This window comes from Rhizophagus irregularis, chromosome 6 (assembly GCF_026210795.1).
Source record: "Rhizophagus irregularis chromosome 6, complete sequence".
Taxonomy (NCBI): Eukaryota; Fungi; Glomeromycota; class Glomeromycetes; order Glomerales; family Glomeraceae; genus Rhizophagus; species Rhizophagus irregularis.
The window spans coordinates 2,930,003-2,949,906 of NC_089434.1; the positions used below are offsets into that span (position 1 = coordinate 2,930,003).

The 19,904-nt window shown below is 28.9% G+C and overlaps 3 protein-coding genes across 3 annotated transcripts; 2 read left to right on the top strand and 1 right to left on the bottom strand.

The window, feature by feature from the left end:
* Window positions 1-62: 62 nt before the first annotated feature.
* On the top strand, window positions 63-2,638 carry OCT59_026372 (T-complex protein 1 subunit theta; the record flags this gene model as incomplete). Its single annotated transcript, XM_066143125.1, has 8 exons — window positions 63-119; window positions 266-356; window positions 436-572; window positions 692-836; window positions 934-1,599; window positions 1,690-1,877; window positions 1,944-2,258; window positions 2,333-2,638. 8 exons carry the CDS (start codon window positions 63-65, stop codon window positions 2,399-2,401), a joined length of 1,668 nt encoding a protein of 555 aa, XP_065992673.1. The 3' UTR covers window positions 2,402-2,638.
* OCT59_026373 (uncharacterized protein) lies at window positions 2,508-4,592 on the bottom strand. The gene is made up of 6 exons (XM_025314878.2): window positions 4,401-4,592; window positions 4,210-4,315; window positions 3,972-4,145; window positions 3,815-3,903; window positions 3,424-3,628; window positions 2,508-3,344 (listed from the first exon to the last, which is right to left on the bottom strand). Exons 1-6 carry the CDS (start codon window positions 4,494-4,496, stop codon window positions 2,701-2,703), a joined length of 1,314 nt encoding a protein of 437 aa, XP_025184202.1. The 5' UTR covers window positions 4,497-4,592; the 3' UTR covers window positions 2,508-2,700.
* A 12,411-nt stretch (window positions 4,593-17,003) lies between these two features.
* Window positions 17,004-17,264, top strand: OCT59_026374 (uncharacterized protein; the record flags this gene model as incomplete). The annotated part of the gene is made up of 1 exon (XM_066143126.1): window positions 17,004-17,264. One exon carries the CDS (start codon window positions 17,004-17,006, stop codon window positions 17,262-17,264), a length of 261 nt encoding a protein of 86 aa, XP_065992674.1.
* Between the last annotated feature and the right edge of the window lie 2,640 nt (window positions 17,265-19,904).

The window sequence follows — 19,904 nt, forward strand, 5'->3', positions numbered from 1 at the left end:
CATAGATCTTTCGCCTATATATAGGGAGTATCTTATTGGGATAGTTTTTATTCATAAAAAAGATGGCTTTAAAAGTCCCGAAGAGTAGCTATCCTCAATTATTTAAAGAAGGTTATAAGGTATGTATGTTTTATTGACACGAGTAAACTTTTATACTGGTAGTAGTAGTGATAGGATACCGATAAGTCGTAATAAATATAGAACGCTCTACTGTTTGATGCCGCGTATTTTTATAATATTAAATACATATTTCGGTTTAAAATAGAACCTTCAAGGTGTTGAAGAAGCTGTATTGAAAAATATTCAAGCTGTCCATGAATTGTCAGAAATTGTTAGAACCTCTTTTGGACCAAATGGTATGGCCACGTTAAGACGTGTATATATGTATTTAGGCTTATTTTAACATTATAAATCGTTAATTTTTAAATTTAATAGGGCGAAACAAAATGGTTATCAATCATCTTGAGAAACTTTTTGTTACCAATGATGCAGCTACTATTATTCGTGAATTAGAAGTTGTACATCCTGCGGCAAAATTATTGGTAATGGCGAGTCAGCAACAAGAACAGGAGGTATGTTTTCTGGAACTAATTAATTGTATTGATGGTTCACCTTTTATATGCGTATATGCTTGGCATTAAACTTGAGCTTAATTAAAATTTTATTTTTTATTTTTTATCTCGATTTAAAGATCGGAGATGGTACAAATTTTGTTTTGATCTTTGCAGGAGAACTCCTCCAAAAAGCCGCAAATCTTCTTAGAATGGGACTTCATCCAAGTGAAATTGTTCAAGGGTATGAACTTGCAAGTAACAAAGCTTCTGAAATTTTAGATGGTAAGGAATTTTGGGATCTTATTGTATTGATTATTAAAGTCATTACTTGATACATTTTACGTTAATTATGTGCTTTATTTGTTCAAAACATATATAGGATTATCGGTTGATAGTGTGAACGATTGTAAATCAAGAAGTGAATTAGAGAAATCAATTAAAACATCAATTGCATCAAAACAATCAGGATATGAAAATTTACTTACTAATTTAGTTATTGACGCGACATTAATGGTTTTACCAAAAAATCCTCAACATTTTAATGTAGATAGCGTACGTATAGTAAAAATTATGGGTAGTAATATTTATGAAAGTAAAGTAGTAAAAGGTATGGTATTTGGTAGAGAATCTGAAGGTACTGTAAATAAATCATTGAAATCAAAAATAGCAATATTTACATGCCCATTAGACTTAGCTCAAACTGAAACAAAAGGTACAGTATTAATTCATAATGCAAAAGAAATGTTAAATTTTACTAAAGGTGAAGAGGAACAAATCGAAAAAATTTTTAAAGAATTTGAATCAGCTGGTATAAAAGTTGTAGTGACGGGGGGTTCTGTTGGTGAATTGGCCTTACATTATTTAAATAGATTTAACATTATGGTAGTGAAGGTTTTGTCAAAATTTGATTTAAGAAGATTATGTAGAGTTGTTGGTGCTACAGCTTTAGCTAGATTGGGTGTACCTACTGCTGAAGAAATGGGCCATTGTGATGTTGTTGAAACTGTTGAGATTGGTGGTGATAGAGTAACGGTCTTTAGACAAGGTGAGGTAACAAATACTGTGAGGCCTTTTTTTCTCAAACAATATGTTTAATTTTTTTTCTGTGCATACGAATAATTACGCGAATTTACAGAGGACGAAAAATCAAAAACTGCTACTATTGTTATTCGTGGTGCTACTCAAAATGTTCTTGACGATATTGAACGTGCTATTGACGATGGTGTCAATAATGTTAAAGCTGTTACAAGAGATCCTCGCCTCGTTCCTGGCGCTGGTGCTACTGAAATGGAATTAGTTAAACAATTAACTTCTTTCGGAGAGGTATATATAAATTAAAGCATTTGCGATAAAAAAAATAATTTATTGAAAATTGTCAATTCTTGATAGAAAACTCCCGGTATCAACCAACATTCAATTAAAGCATTCGCTGAAGCACTTGAAGCTTTTCCACGTACTTTAAGTGAAAATAGTGGTTTAGATGTTACAGAAATTTTACCGAAACTTTATTCGGCTCACCACAATGAATCCACTTCAGCCACTGAGGATGATAAATCCGGCGCTTGTGTTGGTATTGACATTGAAAATGATGATATTGTTGATGTTACTAAATTACCTAATCCCGTCTTAGATGTTTTAATAACTAAACACTGGGCTATTAAATTTGCTACTGAGGCTGCACTGACTGTTTTAAGAGTTGATCAGGTATTTCACATATCGATAATTGGTTTTTTGTCGCGATATCCTGCTAATATCATAATTACTGTTTTTGGAACTAGATTATCATGAGTAAACCTGCTGGTGGACCTAAACCTCCTCAACAGAACTCTAATTGGGATGAAGATTAACTTGTATATAGCTTTATTTTAATTATAACACTGATTGATTAGTAATGCCTAAAGTGAAACTTATTTATAAGTAACTTTACAATATCACTTAGATAAAACTTCCATGTATAATCAGACGACAATGAAAAAATTTTATTTCACAAATATTTTCGTTGAATATTTATTCTATATACTTTAATTCTTAAAGAATAAATATATTTCTTCAAATAATAAAAATATTATTTCTAATTCTTCCTTAAAATAACAATTCTATATAGGTAACATCAAATTCAATTTTTTGCAAAAAAATTTTCGCAAAGTTAAAGAACAAATTGACCATTATTAGTAGCATCATCCAACAGATTATTTTCAACTACAACAGTAACATCTAAAGGTTGTTCGGGCTCATATAAACAACTATATTCAGGTCTAAAAATACTATCGTTACCAGTTTGTGGATAATAACTATAATTGTAAGTTTGTTCATGTAATCTCCATTTATTTCTTCTTCTATTATAATCTAAATTAAGTATAGGTGATGGAGACGATAATGGATCTGACAATTGACTAGTACCGTCATTCAATAATATTTCAGCTTCTATAGTATATGATCTCATTTCGTTTACAATACATCTCATCCACCCTTGTATAGTCTGCCCCGCATTAACCGCTAATGGCTCTTTTAACAAGAATCTAACTTGCTGCCAGTGTGTTCTTTCTGCTGTTGGATTTGTTGTCATAGTAATTGGGTTACCGTTCTGTATTGTGGCCGGTGGTGAAAATTGTAAATCAAACCATCCTGCTATACCGTGAATAATTCCCGTGTATGATGCTTGCCAAATAAATGGTATTGTGAAATCTCGCAATTCTTCTAATGTTATTGTATAAAAATCAACAAGATATCCACCAGGATTAGCTGGCGCAATTAAGGTACGTGGATCAAATCCTCCAACAACCGGCATGCCTTTACCGATTCGTTTTGTTACAGAGAAAATTATTAATTAAATCATAAAGAGAACGCTTTCAAAAAAATGTGCACTTACCAAACATCTCATCTTTGGCATCAGCATATACTGCAGTTAAATCTACACCATAAAAAGATTGTTGTTCCCAGAATCTGGCTTTACCCATAGTCTCACTCCATAAACCAGCATCTGTAAAAGGAGCAAGAAATATTGATCCAGTTGAAGGAAAAAGTGTTCCCCCAGGTTTTAAATAATGATCTCGAGCATAAAGATAACTTTCAAGCTTCATTTTACATGCATAAGAATCAATGATTAGATTATATTTATATTAAAGAAATTATTACAAAAGGTTAGTAACTTGACTTTAAGAGAAAAAAATTTATTTGTTTACGGTATATTATATATGCATATAGTGTTAATCTACGCAAGAACTTAATATTAAGAAAGATTCTTGCGTATATTATCTTACCATTCTCTCATGGATCAACAAAACTCCAATAGGTTCAGAAATAATTGTGTCCACTTGAGGAATCGGAAGATTCGGTTGTTCAATTTTGGCTAATGAAACCAGGAAAAAGAATTAGTTATTTATACTATACTTTGGTTATAGAACAGGAAGGGCCTACCTTGAACAACTTCAATCTTGTCTTTTAAGAAAGCATTCTTTCCCGGGACTTCATTTCCTGAAGCATTAGCGGCATCGACAATTTTTTGCATTTTCTCGGCCATATTTGAAGCTTCAACGGCATATACTTTACGCGCTCCAGCTTGAACCGCAAAGTATGATAGAATACCCGAACCTAAATAATACCAAAAAAATGTAAGCTTAAAATGTATTAATTAAAGGCTCAAATATATACATACCAGCACCAACGTCTAAGACCAGTTTATCATGGAAACATACAGGACCATTCAAAAGTATTGCCGAACGGTAAGTGGAAGTTCGTACTGTATCTTGAAGCATATTTTGCTGTTGTTAAAACAAAACTCTCTGTTTAACAAGCCACCAGGAGTTTTCTTTGAGACGCGTTTGGAACTAAGTTCTTGAAAACCACCTGATGCTGGAGCATGGCATAATACGAAAAATAGGCAGGATCGCGTCCTTCTGTTGAAGGAACTTTACCGTTTGCATTTAATGAAGCGTTCGACATACTTTTTTTTCAACTAAAAAAAAAGTTGTTTTGTACCCAAAAGGAGAGAAGAACTAAAAAAAAGATCAAGTACCAAAAAAAAAGAGATCAAAAAAAAAAAGAAACAATGTAAAAAAAAAAGTTGAAGACGAGTTTTTTGAGTTTATTGTTGCGTGCGTGTGACACTCGTGTAAACAAATATGTTGTCATACAATGCGTCTCTATGACTGAAATTTAGAGCAAAATATCGTTTTTGATTCGCAGCTAATTGATACAAGTCACTTTTTTATCAAATAAGAAAAGGAGAAAATACAACTATATTTGAGCAATATTTACATAACTTTTTATCTTTATAATTCAAAGAAAATACTCATTCTTATGTCAGCATGCCGGCTTTATAGTGTTTTAATGTTTTATTTATGTCATGCATTGGCGTGACAATCAGGCCTAGTTCAATTTTAAAATTAAAAATTAAACGTTCTGTTTTATAAAATATCGATAAATATATAAATGATAATAATATTAGACATTGCTAAATAAATTCTTTAATATCTATGTTGCCACTTATCCATAATTTAAAATATGAAATGAAAAAAAAATAAATAAATAAACCAATTTAATTAATTTTAGTTTAAACCCATATAAAATATTTCATATCTTATACTAAAATTATTATTTATTTGCTAGTAAATTGTTGCCTATTTGCTAAATGATATATTTTTATATCATTATTTTGCATTTTAGAATACTTTGAATTTATTTTAGCTTTATTATTTTATTTTTTCTATAGTAATTATTTTTCTGGGTAAAAACTTTTTTCTAAAATATTTTAAGCTGATTTTTTCTTTATTATTTTTTTTTTTAAAAAGTTTTTAATAAAAACAATTATTATTTATATATTTTATTTTTATTATTATTTCTCTTTTTTTTAATAATTAAAGCAGTTTACTAATTTTATTAAAGCTAAATAACAAACTAACTCAATTAAAAAAGATTCTTTTAAATTTAAATTAATAGATTAAAAAGTAAAAAATATACACTTTACAATATAGTTTAACAATTGCCATTTAAAAGAAATTACAGTCAACTCTGAATATAATGAATTAAAATTTGAATATACTAAACTAATATTGAGAAGTTTATTCAAAACTATTAATTTTGGATAGATTTTGAATAACCTTTAATATATTTAAAACATGTTTAAATTTTGGTTAAAACTTTATTAAATACTGTACTAAATTATCTATTACAAATCCAATTTATTTATAACTAATTATGCTGGATCTAATAAACTATATAATAAAATTATTACATCTAAATTTATTTTAATTAAACAATTATATTAATCTATATATTTGATATTTCTAATATTATAATTGGGCGCTTTGCAGTAAAAAGGAATGAAACTACTAAAAAAAATAAAAAATAAGTTAATATAAAGTCTGAACAAATTATAGCATTTAGAATATTTTTGGCATATAAAAAAAAATTTGAATTTTTTCAGTAGTTTCATTCTTTTTTACTGCAAAGCGCCTATATAATATAAATTAGTTATACTAATCATAATTTTTTTTATTAAAGTATAGAAAATTTTTTAAAAAATTCTAATATATTAATTTTTTTTGTTTATATATAAAAATATGAATTTTACAAAAAAATCCAACTCTTTTTAATATTAACATTATACAATAATACTATATTGGAAAATTAATAATAGCTAATATTTTGAAAGAAAAAAGTATATAGAAGTATTAAAAAATTTTATAATAATATTATTAAAATCTACTATATAATAATTGTTTTTGTGTATAACTGTAATGTTTAGAATAACTAGTAACTATATATTAATATTTTATTAGTTAATTTATATATCAAATAGTTCAATATAAAAATATAAGTACAGTCGACCCCCTATATAGTCACCCCCTGTATAATCATATCATATAAAATTCCCTTTATAAGCACACCATATTTTGGCCCAATGTACTAATAAATATATTAGAAAAACCTCTTCTATAATCACAACATATGACTTTTTTTATAATCACACCCTTTTTTTTTGGTCCCAAGGGGTGTGACTATAAAGGAGGCCAACTGTACTAACTATAAAAATATTTAATTTATTTATATAGTAAAAGAAATAATATATATTACTATTTAAATAATTTAGTACTATATAAATATTAAAATTTTATACAAAAAATCTGATTTAAATATTAAATATAAATATGGATTTTATAAAAAATCGCCATTGCGATGTGTCGCAAGTGTCACGTGACTTTACATATGTGAATAATTTGTCACCCCGCATCACATCCTTTAGTTTTCCATTTTTATTATTTATTCTGGGGACTTGAATTTTTTCAGTGCAAAAAATACTATTTGTCACTCCCTATATATCACATGCTTAATCTCGGCCAAATTTTATAACGCTGGCCAAAATATCCTTTTTTGGAGCTTTAGGTAATGTTACACAATCCAAAAAAAAGCAATTTTATTTTTCAGCAAAATTCCAAGTTTTTGTTACACAAAACTTTCAAAAAAGGAAATTTCTTTGACGATCTTTTAATTCCGGCCGGAATTACAAAATCACGTGACACTGGTGATGCATTGCCATGGCGATAAAAAACAAAACCCTATAAATATTATATAAAAAAGGTATATATAAGTTTAATTAGAACAAATATTATATAAAGATTATCTCTCTACAATTAATATTGGCAGAGTTATGATACAATAAAGTTTTAAGTATAATTCTGGCTAAAATTATGTTAATTTTTGGCCAGAATTATGATATACTAATATAAGAAATTTTTTATATAGTCACATCTCATTATAATCACCAAATATAAACTGTTCCAAATGTGTGACTATAAAGAGAGTTGACTGTATATATATATATTTTTTTTTTTTTTTTTTAATGATTTATATATGCTTTATTGATATGTAGTTTATATACCATACAAACAAATTATCATAAGCTATATCCACCCAGTAGGATGCAATCATCAAAATATGGATAAGAATAAATATAGAATAAAAAATAATTAGTGTTGTATCTATTGATTATAAAAATAATTAATATTATATCTATTGATTATATTATAGAAATTGTTGTTATTATTATAAATATTATTATTATTATTATTATTATTATTATTTTTTCCCTCCCTTTTTCCTTTCAAATTTGGTAAATTTATGTATAATTCCAAGTTTAATTATACTGTTGCTAAATCAATTATAACATTGTTAACAACATTTTTTGTCTTTTTATAAGCCCAACTAAACCACCAGTTATTATTAATTAATAAACACATTTGATCTTGAGCTTTTTTTCCCATTCTATAGCATTTTGATAATATGAGATTTTCATTTTTTAAGTTTTCAAGCTGTACTGAATCCAATTCCAATGATGTATCACCAAACTCTACCATTTGATCTTCCTGTGAATTTGTTATATTATGCTTCTTTGATTGTTGTTTATTCTGTTTTAATTGCTTGATTTATTGATGAGGGAATTTAAAATAATGATCCATATTTTCAGATTCATTTAATTTGTCTTTTTTTCCAATATTTTTAGCCTTTTCCCATGCATTAGTAGCATTACATCTAGGCAACCAAATTAATTCCTTAAAGTGTATGATGAAGGAATCCAAAAGTGAAACCAAAAATAAAATGTTTTTTGACTCTGAGAATCCAAATATTTGTTTTGATATTTTGGAAAAATTAGTGTTAATCTTAGCTTCCAAGGCCAGTAAGCAAAAATCAAAAAATTTTTTATCATCATGTTGTGCTCCTAGTATCTGGTTTAATTTCTTATTTATAATCTTAGGTGTATCCTCTGTTGTATTACTCCATTTTTGAATTATGGAAATCATATCATTTTGCATTCTGCTTTTGATTATAGGCCATAAGTCCTTATTGGCCTCACATTCAATGAAATGATGTTTGTTTTCTTTTTTGTTAGCATTGCACCTTGGACAGACAAACTCTTTGTATAGATTTAGTTTTCGCTGTAGAAGAATAGTACCTATAGGAAGAAGTTTAGCAAATAGTTTAACAATAAATATTAAGTGCCAATGTTTTTTAAGGACCCCGGATATCTCCAAAACAGGTCATAAGTCACACTTTCGGCAGATTGGCCCATTTTTCAGGGCTCAAAAAATCATTTTTTGTAAATATCTCGGCATCCAGTAGTCCAATTTTGATGAACTTTTTTTTAAATTGTAGAGCTAAATGAGGGCTACAAAATAAAAAAAGTTCATTAAAATTGAATTACTGGATGCTGAGATATTTACAAAAAACGATTTTTGAGTTTCAGCAAAAAGGGGTGTTTTTGGCCAAAAGTCCATTATGACCTTTATATTAAATATCCGGGGTCCTGTTTTTTAATTGAAATACAATTAAACCCTTTATATCTATAAATTAAGTTCCAAGTTATATTCCAATCAATTGGAGTTTCATGTCCATTTGATTTTAACATTGACCATTCTGCTGCCACTTTAGTATTTATTAGAGTTTTGATAAATTTCCTTAAGTTGTATTCAATAGGGATCTGTTTAAAAATTGGAAAAAATCTGACTTTCTTATTGCTATAGTTAAATCTATTGTTAAAGTAACCGCTGTTGTTACTTGTGTTTTTAGCTAATTTATCTACCATTTCATTCATAACATCTTCACTGTGTCCCTTAACTTTCACTAACACTAGATCCATCTTTTTTTCCTGTAAAAGAATATCTATCTTAAGTAAAATTAAAGAATTAAACTGTTTCAGTAATTTTTTATCCGATTTATTATGTCTATTATTAATCATATAGATGGCACTTTGACTGTCTGTATATATTTTAATTTTTGCATTCATAGGACCTGTGAGTAATGCCAGAAAAATAGCCACTAGTTCTGCATGTATAGAAGAGGACCATAATGATAAATTTGCTTGGGCAGATAAGGCAGGTTCATTATTGACACAAAACGCTGCACCCATTTTTGTGTACACTAAATTGGGATCTTGTTTATCCCTTAATGTAGGGATACTTGTCCTGAGCGAACCATCTGTGTAATATTCTACCGATGTTCTCTCTTCTAATATATTTCTAATATCCATAAGTTAAGTTTTGATTTCAAGTCATCATCATCTATCCATCTGTGAATCCATATGTCCTGAACCAGTGGTAGGTTAATTATAGGACTTGGCGTTGATGTTGGTGATCTATCTCTGGATAATAAAATGTCAGGATGATGAGTTGAAGATAACCATTCACTAGGAAAACTCCAACCACGCGAATTAGAGACTCTATCTAAAATTGCTCTCTTACAGCAATGAGTCAGTATAACTCGTCCGGTATCCTGCCATCCAATTGTTCTATTATCATTGTATCCTGGATAAAGTTGCTTGCCAAAAATAAAAAGGCTATTGTCGAAATGGTAAAAATAATTTCGACATTTCGACATGACGAAATGACGAAATTATTTTATTATTAAAATTGACTAAAATGCAAATGACGAAATGGAAAAATAATTTTGACAATTTCGATATGACGAAATTCACTAATTTCGACAAACAACTTTAATCCTGGACAATAGCTCACTGAAATCCCCTGTTCATGATGATGTATTTTGTTAACTTTGCCAATTAACCATGCATCTGAATTAGCCAAAGGCTTTCTAACAAAAATGACTTGTTTGTGTCATGCATCTGGTATAATATCTAATAAAAAGGCCTAATGGTTAACTTTTGTAATCTCCAAATCATTGCTTACTGTTAAATTATCTGTCCTTGATGTGCACAAATGGGCCACATCACGGTACCATCTAGCTGTCCTTCCTTGTACCAGGAGTAGTGCTAAACTACGATATTGTTTCCATGTCATAAGATATGTTCCCCTAATAAATAATTGATCAATATAAAATATTGGGTAATGTGAGCTTTGGTTAATCCTATATATATACTTTGTAAGCTGATATTGTTTAAAGAACTTTAATATCAGCTCTTTCCCTCCTGATATACTCCAAGTTGATCTATCAATCAGGTTTATCGCCATTGAAATGTCAAGAAATTTAGCTATTACTAATGCGTTGAATGAGACGTTTTTCTGGGCTTGAAGTTTTATCCAAGACGTTGCGTGAAGATCACAGTCAAAAATTGGATCAATGATAAGTGATTTAAGTTGCGCGTCTCTAAGCCTAATCTGTGTAGCTATCGCTACGTATGAATTACTATTCAATTTAATCATTAAATCCGTTATAATATTGATACAATGGATTTTCCATGAGTGATCTATACCTAAACACCCCTCATGAAATAATAGAAACGATGGTGTATTCTTGGGTAATTTCATCCAGTTTTTAACCAATTTCATTATAGGAGTGAACAGTTGATTCCAGTCATGTTCTGACAGTGTCATGATTTGGGCTATATATATTAGTCTGAGAATCAATACTCTATTGATCAAGTAAATACATTGTCCAGCTGGAACAAATTTACTATGAACTGTATCGCAAAAGTTTTTGACCATCATAGACAAACATTGCATCTATCACCGTCTACTTGGTTTGTTAGAAAACTAGACCCCAAGGTATCTTATTTCATTATTAGTGTCTTGAACTATGGAGCGATCATAGCCTAATTCGATAATTTGATCATGCCTTTCTACTGACGGGTTGATAATTATTATTTCTGATTTCTTAACATTGATATCAATATCATTAATCAAATAGAAATCATTTGCTATATTTACTATCTTTTGCATCCTGGATTTTGATGATTCTAAAAATACCATATCATCCATATATGCACATACCTAAACCTGAAGCCTGTAATGTGTCCATGTGGTAGGGTTATTAATATCATTTGGCCAAGTAACTTTCTTTTATATCCACTATCTTTAGTTTGTTGTATTTCTACTAGAAGTGGATCATAAAAAATTCGCTATAGCAACAGAGATAGTGCATCGCCCTGATCTATTCCGTTATTTTCAATAAATCCATCACTTAACCCATATGCTGTGGCTATTCTAAGGAATCTGTGTTTGAAAAGGGCTATAATCCATTCAACCAGTGATGCCGGAATGTCAATACGAAGCAATGCTCAATTTAGTACTTCTAACCTAACTGAATCAAACGCCTTTTTCATATCCTATGTGAGGACCCATAGTTCTTTTTTATTTTCTCTGGCATCCTCAATAAAATTATTAACCAGGTGTATTGGTTCATTTGTACATTCTCTGGGTAAACCACAACAATTGTATTCCTGTAGTATGTTATATCGTTTCAAAACTGAACTCAACCTGTTCGTGATCATCTTTGTGAAGGTCTTCCAAAAACAGTCCAGCAATGCAATAGGTTGAGTATTCAAAATATTATATTCAAAGTTGGTAGGCTTAGGAATAGGGAAAATGATCGATATTTTCCATGCCTTTGGTACAAGTCCAGTTTGTAATGTCAGATTTCTGAACTTGACTAAGAGGATGACTAATTTCTCAGGTAATTATAGAATTATTTTGTAGTTAATACTGGACAACCCTGCAGTCAAATTTTTATTTAATTCTTTAACAGTACTATTGTTCCATTTTTCCATAGTAATCTTTTCTATTGTAGCTTCCATTATTTCTTTGAATTTACCTGCAGGTTCGTAAATTTGTTGCCAAAGTGGCGTTAAAGAATTCTGAAGTGTGTTCCTTTTTCTAAACATACTCGCGAAATCATTGTCCACTGCTTCCTTAACTTCTCCCGATTCTGTAGCCAGTCTCTTAGTCGAACCTTCTGATTTTTCGTTTACTAACACCTTATCTATAACTAAGGATGGTGCTGCAAATAGGCAATTGCGGAATAATTGCGATTTGCGGTATTGCAGAACATTGCGAATTTTGAAGTCTAAATATCCGCAAATCCGCAATTCGCAATTGTCTGCAATTCTGCAAATATTCTGCAATTCCGCAAATGATCTAAAGTATTACAATTCAATTGCGGTTGAATTGCGGTACTTTACAGAATTGCGGAATATTTGCGAAATTGCGAATTGCCCGCAAAAAAAAGAATAATTATTTTTAATAAATGTAATTTTTTAATTAACTAATAAAGAAACCAATTTCTTCTTATTACTAAAAGTAAAAAAAATTCAGTTTTTCATTAATAAAATTTTTTAAAAAAATCAGTTTATTTTTTAGAAGAAACATATCGACCAGTTAATTCGACAGTTATTAATGATCTGGATTAGATTATCAGACAGCATAGTACAAATCAACTAATTGCATTGCGCAATTTTAAATATTTTTTTTTTTATTTTAAAAAAAAATTCGTTCTTTTTTTTGTAAATTCCAGCCTGAAACTTGGAAATGGAGACCGGTAAGTATTTTAAAAGGGGGAAAGCGGGGTTTTTTGTTTTTTATGTAAGAACGTTTATTAACGTTCTTTCTTCTTTTTTTTGTGGATTCTGGCCTGGAACTTGGAAATGGAGATCAGTAGGTGTTTCTAGAGGGGAAGCGGGGGGTTTTTTTTTTGGGGGGGTTTTTGAGTTTTTTTATGTAAGAACGTTTATTAACGTTTTTTTACTTCTTTTTTTTGTAGATTCTGGCCTGGAACTTGGAAATGGAGGCCTGTGAGTATTTTAAAGAGAGGGGAAGCAGGTTTTTTTGTTTTTTTATGTAAGAACGTATACATGCTGCCCAAATTATTTTGGGATGCTATAATTATAATTTGGGATGCCATAATTCATTCGGTTTATATATAATTTACTATGTAAAGTGCCAAAATAATTTGGGATGTCATAATTGAATTTGGGATTTTACTTATAATTACGGCAATCCAAAATAATTTGGGTGGCATGTATATAAGAACGTTTATCATCAGGAAGTCACGGGAAAAATGTTCATCAAATATACGTACATCGGTCACTTGATGTACATCATAAAGAAATGCTGAACATCGGACCCTGCAATGTACTACCAATGTCACAACATTCGATGTTCATCACCAAATCAAGATGTTCATTGCCCGTACATTACAATATACATTATTTTATATCATATCAATCTTTTATTATTTATGTTAATATGTTAATGTTAAATGTTATTGAATAACAAATTATTTTATTAAATTACATTATAACAATCTATACTAAAGCTATATTAATCTAATTAATCCTATTAAAAACAACAACGTTTCTATAAAAAAGAAAAAAAATGGCAAAGTTTCACAAAGAAATTCACCATTTTCAAATTTTAACATTTCTAATTAAATCCCTTGAAACCTACAAAAAAAAAACAAAGAAAAAGAAAATTTAGTATTTCTGTTAAAGAAAATGAAAAAAAAGATGGTAAGCTTCGCAACGAAACTTACCACTTTTAAATTAATTTAACTGAATACTCCAGAGAACCCACAAAAAAAAGTTTCGAAGTTATTCTTCGAACTGATTTTATCCAGGAAGTACAACCTACAATAAAAAGATAAAAAAAAATATTAATAAAAAAAAATAATTTAAAAGAAAAAGTTTTGAAGAGAAACTTCGAAACTTGCCTGAGAAGCCGATCCAAATCTCAAAAATGATTCTTACAAAATAGACAAAAGAAGAAATGATTAGTTTCTTCAAAACATACCAAAAAAAAATTTAAAGAAAAAAGTTTCGAAAGTAAACTAAACTTTCGAAACTTACCAATCATATCGTCTAAGATCTGGAAGCTCAATCTACTGGTACCTGCAAAAAAAAAGAAAAAAAAATTAATAAATTAAAAAGTTCAAAAGTAAACTTTACTTTTGAAACTTACAAATCATATCGTCTAAAATCCGGGAACTCAATCTACCGGTACCTGCAAAAAAAAATCAAAAAAAATAAATAAATTTTAAAAAAGTTCTGAAGCAAAGATTTGCTTCAAAACTTAACAATTCATTCCAAGACGCTAATCTACAGCAAGGTACCGTTCTACAAAAAAGAAACCACCAAAGCCAACCATTCAACGTCAAAAAATCCAACTGAAGAAGTTCAAGAAGCCATCATGTAAAGATATTCTTAGTTTATTGGTTTCATCTAATGAGTTAGATATCAAAGAAGGTATCAAAAAATTATATTATTTAATCGAAAAATAAATGAACCGATACCTACAAAAAAAATAATATAAAATTTAAAAAAAAATAAATTAGAAAAAAAAAGTTATGTTTCGAATTTCAAATCGAAACTTACCATATATTCAAGTTCCAGCCGAAAGAATCATACCTACAAAAAAAAACAAGAAAATTAAAAAAAAAAATAAATTAAAAAAAAATAAATTAAAAAAACAGAAGTTTCGAATCGAAACTTACCAGACCCAAGTCCCAAAGCCGAAGAAACCGGAACTCTACAAAAAAATATGAAAAGAAATGTTAGATCGTTTCTTAAATTAAAAATAACAAAATCCCAACCCTTTCCCATCACTACCTTAAAGTCTGGTTTCGTATTCAAGCCGGCGTCCTCCTAGTACGTGTCCTACAAAAAAATAAAATAAGAAATGTTAAGTGGTTTCTTAAATTAAAAAAAAAAATTAAAAAAAAAAATTATGTAAGTTTAGAAACAAAACTTACATTACTTTCAAGAAAACTAAAGAGGCGGAAGAAAAGTATGAGAAAAAAGGTGTGAGAAAAACTGAAAAAGGGTGTGAGAAAAAGGGGAGAATGAAAGGGGAAGGGAAAGACGATAGGGAAGGAGTAAAGGAGGAAAAAGGAAGGGAAAGGAAAAAGTTTAAAAAAGATGATCCTTTTTTAAACTTTTGATACGCGTAATGTGTGACGACGTGATGTTTAATTAGTGCATTATTCGACCAACATCTAATTGTAGATCATGGTCGAATTTTTTAATTTTAAGTACTAGTCAAATATAGGCCAAATTTTACTAAGGCCGAATATTCCTTTTTCAACTTGTAGTAAGAGAAGGGAAATGTGGGGAAGAGAAAGGGTGGGAAAGGGAAAAATAAAAGGATAAAGAAGAGGAAGTTTCGTTTATCATGTTGCTAAGATTATTTCACGTGACATAATAATAAATAGGGGCTGATATCATAAAAATTTATTTTTGAAAACATCATATTTGATAAACATTGAATTTTCATTATTAAATGATGCATATCATGATAAAAATCTCATTGGTGATGTTTATTAATATTAAATATTACATGTACATTTAAAATAATAAAAATTATGATGTAAATGATTTGCAAAAATATACATGTGATGAATATTTTTCCCATGACTTCCTAATGATTAATGTTTTTACTTTTTTTTTTTTGTAGATTCTGGCCTGGAACTTGAAAATGGAGGACCGGTGAGTATTTTAAATGAGGGGAAGTGGGTTTTTTTTGTTTTTTTTTATGTAAGAACGTTTATTAACGTTCTTTTACTTCTTTTTTTTTGTAGATTCTGGCCTGAAACTTGGAAATGGAGACCGGTACTAAGTATTTTAAAAGGAGGGGAAGCAGGTTTTTTTGTTTTTTTTATGTAAGAACATTTATTAACATTCTTTTACTTCTTTTTTTTTGTAGATTCCGGCCTTAAACTTGGAAATGGAGACCGGTGAGTATTTTAAAGGAAAGGAAGTGGGGTTTTTTTTGTTTTTTTTATGTAAAAACGTTTATTAACGTTCTTTTACTTCTTTTTTTTGTAGATTCCAGCCTGAAACTTGGAAATGGAGACCGGTGAGTATTTTCAAGGGGGAAGCGGGTTTTTTATTTTTTTTATGTAAGAACATTTATTAACGTTCTTTTCTTCTTTTTTTTGCGATTCCAGCCTGAACTTGAAAATGAGACCGGTAGGTGTTTCTAGAGGATAAGCGTTTTTTTGTGTTTTTTCTTATGTAAAGAACGTTATTAACATTCTTTCACTACTTTTTTTTGTAGATTCTGGCTGGAACTTTAATTAGTAGTATTAAGTTCGTCATTGTTATCTGTGTTTGATTTAGTTTTTGGTGCAGTTGCGCCATTTCAGAAATTATGGTTTTATTGTTTCTAATAAATAATAAATAAATTTATTAAAAAATTTTTTTTGATTAAATTATCATTTAAAGACATTAAAAAAAAATTTAATTATCAGCCAATCAGAATTGCGGAATTGCGGGTTACTAACCGCAATTCAACTCTAAAATCCGCAATATTGCAGATTTTGGAAATTATTTGCAGACCCATCCTTATCTATAACTATATTGGCGTGAGTGTTTCTATCTAATATGCTAGACAGCCATGATGTTGTTTGGTCTTCTTGTGTAATTTCAAATAGTAATTATATTTTATTAAAAAAAAAATAGTTTTTTTTGCGAACATTTCGCAAATCCGCAAATATTTCACAAATCCGCAAATATCGCAAGTACTGCAATTCAATTGTAAAATATTTGCGATACTTTGCAATATTTGCGGATTTGCAGAATATTTGCGGTTTTGCAGATAATTGCGGATTTGCGAATTTGCAGATTAAAATTCGCAATGTTTCGCAATACCGTAAATCGCAATTATTCCGCAATTACATATTTGCGGCACCATCCTTACTCTTTACACAGATATTAAACCAAAGTTTCAGATGTTTTCTCAAAGTTCAAATTTTGAAAAAGTAATTAATTTAGTAAAGATAAATACTAAAAAAGTGATAGCAATTGAATTTGATAATATTAAGATAGAAAGTGTTAAATTGGATGGAATTCAAAGTAGTTGGCAGAAAGTAACTGATATTTCACAATTATTATTAGAAAAATCAGATAATGAAATTTTAAGTTTTGAAATTAATGATAGATATTATCCAAACCAAAAAAACAGTTCAGCAAGCTTTAGAATTAAAGATTAAAAAAAAAAGTAGTAAATATTTAGATTTGTTAAAAAAATAACACAATGTAAAGTCAAGTTGTATGTTTATTGTTTTAAGAATAGGTTTATATCATCTAATTAGTAGAAAGATTTATGCTAATAAATAATTTGTAAATATTAAATACAAAATTACAATCTATAAATAACAATTTTGAAAAATAGTTCAAAATTTGAATTTTATTTATTTATATTGTATAACTTATACATACCATCCAAATTATTTTGGACTGCTGTATGCCGTAATTATAAGTAAAATTCCAAATTCAATTATAACATCCCAAATTATTTTAGCACTTTACATAGTAAATTATATATAAACTGAATGAATTACAGCATTCCAAATTATAATTATGACATCTCAAAATAATTTGGGCAGCATGTATAATGTAACTTATTTTTTAAAGTACTTTGTTAAAATTTTAATTATCATGTGAGTGGTAAAATTTTTTTTTGTCATATTACATGAAATTTTTATAGATTTCCATGGAATTTTTGTAAAATCCATAAAAATTACATGAAAACTAGTCCAAAATTTTATATTTTTATTATTGCTACTTAATAAAATTATCCAACTTTAACCCATAATATTAATTAAAATTCTTATTAAATTCTATAAAATAATCTGATAAAAATATTCAGTACATGTTGCTTTATCATTTTATTGGTTTAGTTTTTTCTTTTTACTATTCAATTTACAATTTATAAAAATTTGAAGTTATATAATATTAGTGTAGTTTATAGGTGACAGCCACCATAGTAATTTATATATATTTTTCTAAATAATAAAAGTTTTAAATAGGATAACTATTGCAATTTTTAGTTATACTAATAAATATTTAAAATTTTATATAATTATAATTACTATTTTTATAAAAAAGAAATATATTTTAATAAATAATGTTGCTAATCTTAACCAAAGGGATAATTTTTCTTCCTTAAGAATTAAAAAAAAATAAACTTTTTTTATGAAATATATAAAATAAATATAATTGGATATTAATCACATAAAAATTTAGCAATTTTTGGTTTTAAAAAAAATTTTTATTATGAAAAATACAATTTAATTATAAAAATTAAAATTATGTAATTTTCTCAAAAACCATCTGAACAACTACCTTTTTTAATTTAATAAAACCTTTTTCTCATAAATTTATATATAATTTTATTTTTAAATTACTATACAAGTCAATATTTTAATTAAAAATTGAAATAAAAGGAGAGAAAAAGAAATTTTTTCTGGTTAAGTTTAGTAATTTTCTTTAATAAATACAATTAATTTATATAATTATTTTTTTTTTTATATAATAATTATATTATATTTATTTTTAACAATACAAAATTTAATTGAATAATAATAAATTTTATTATATAATTAAAATAAAAAATTATAATACTAGTTAATATATATTTAAAATATTAATAAATCTGTAGTAATATTTAGATATACAGTCAACTCCCTCTATAGTTACTCCCGTTATAGTCACATTCTACTATATAGTCACACCAGTTGAATATTCAAAACACTTTATTATTAAAATCTATCCTATATAGTCACAATCTATCTATAGTCACTATTACACCTATCCTTAAAAATCTTATATTAAAAAGAACCGTTTATAATCACAGTTATATAAAGAATATATTAAATAACTTGGCATCTAATAATCGTACAAAGATATATCATAGCTTGTTAGAATCGTCTCACTGAGACGAATCGAATGGTGGTAGTTTTATCCTTTCCTTTGCTAGTGTTTACGGCCAGACACCCCATTGCCTCTTATGAGACTAATACGGAATGCCAATGTGCCCTATCATCTTCAATAGCAACCATTAGTACCCCGAGCACTTAATTCCTCAGGTAACAGCACCACTATAGAAGACATCCCCCATCGGGCCATTATAGGCTGATCTGAAGCTAGGTACACGCTGCCTACTCATCCTATACTCATTGTATGATACTGATACTTAATTTATTTAACAACCTTTAGAGAGCATCTACTTTCATGGAGGACTTTCGACAGGTAACATCAACCATCTAAGCACTTTTCATACCACCATTTTAGGTACTAAGTCTCACTCAAAGGGCCACTACAGCCCGCGATTACTTAGCACCGATAGTACAGTTGTTTACCCCAAGTGGTATACTTTGTAGTGACCACTCGGACGGGAAGGTAGCAGGCTTCTGTCCAGGATCACCCCTTATGGTGGGTATCAACCACCAGGGATCACCAACCAGGACCCAAGAAGTGGGGAATCGAACCCCATAACCATACTACCTGTTCTGTGCACGAACACCTTGGTTGGTCTAAGACCTAACAGAAGGTCAAACTACCACTAAGACATTGCACTCTCAGCTTTACCATCTGATGGACGACCATACTAGCCATTACTGACCCCAAGATGGTATCGGGTAGTGACCACCTGAACAGAAAGTCCCCCCCAAAGGTATAGTAGTGACCTCAAAGACAGGACTGCGCACATACCAATGGCCTCATAGGGAACGTTAGAACACATACGACCCTTAGTTGAAATGTGCGGCCTAACCGTACACACTAATTCACCATGATGCAGTCCAACTACACTAATCCCTGTACCTTCACGCTATTGGTTGTAGCGTCTG

Excerpts from the sequence above, each read along its gene's own strand:
- OCT59_026373 (XM_025314878.2), bottom strand. The coding sequence starts at position 4,496 with ATGTCGAACGCTTCATTAAATGCAAACGGTAAAGTTCCTTCAACAGAA. Across the intron at positions 3,904-3,971 it reads CAAGATTGAAGTTGTTCAAG|CCAAAATTGAACAACCGAAT; the intron begins GTAGGCCCTTCC and ends TGGTTTCATTAG. Across the intron at positions 3,629-3,814 it reads TGTTGATCCATGAGAGAATG|CTTGAAAGTTATCTTTATGC; the intron begins GTAAGATAATAT and ends TGTAAAATGAAG.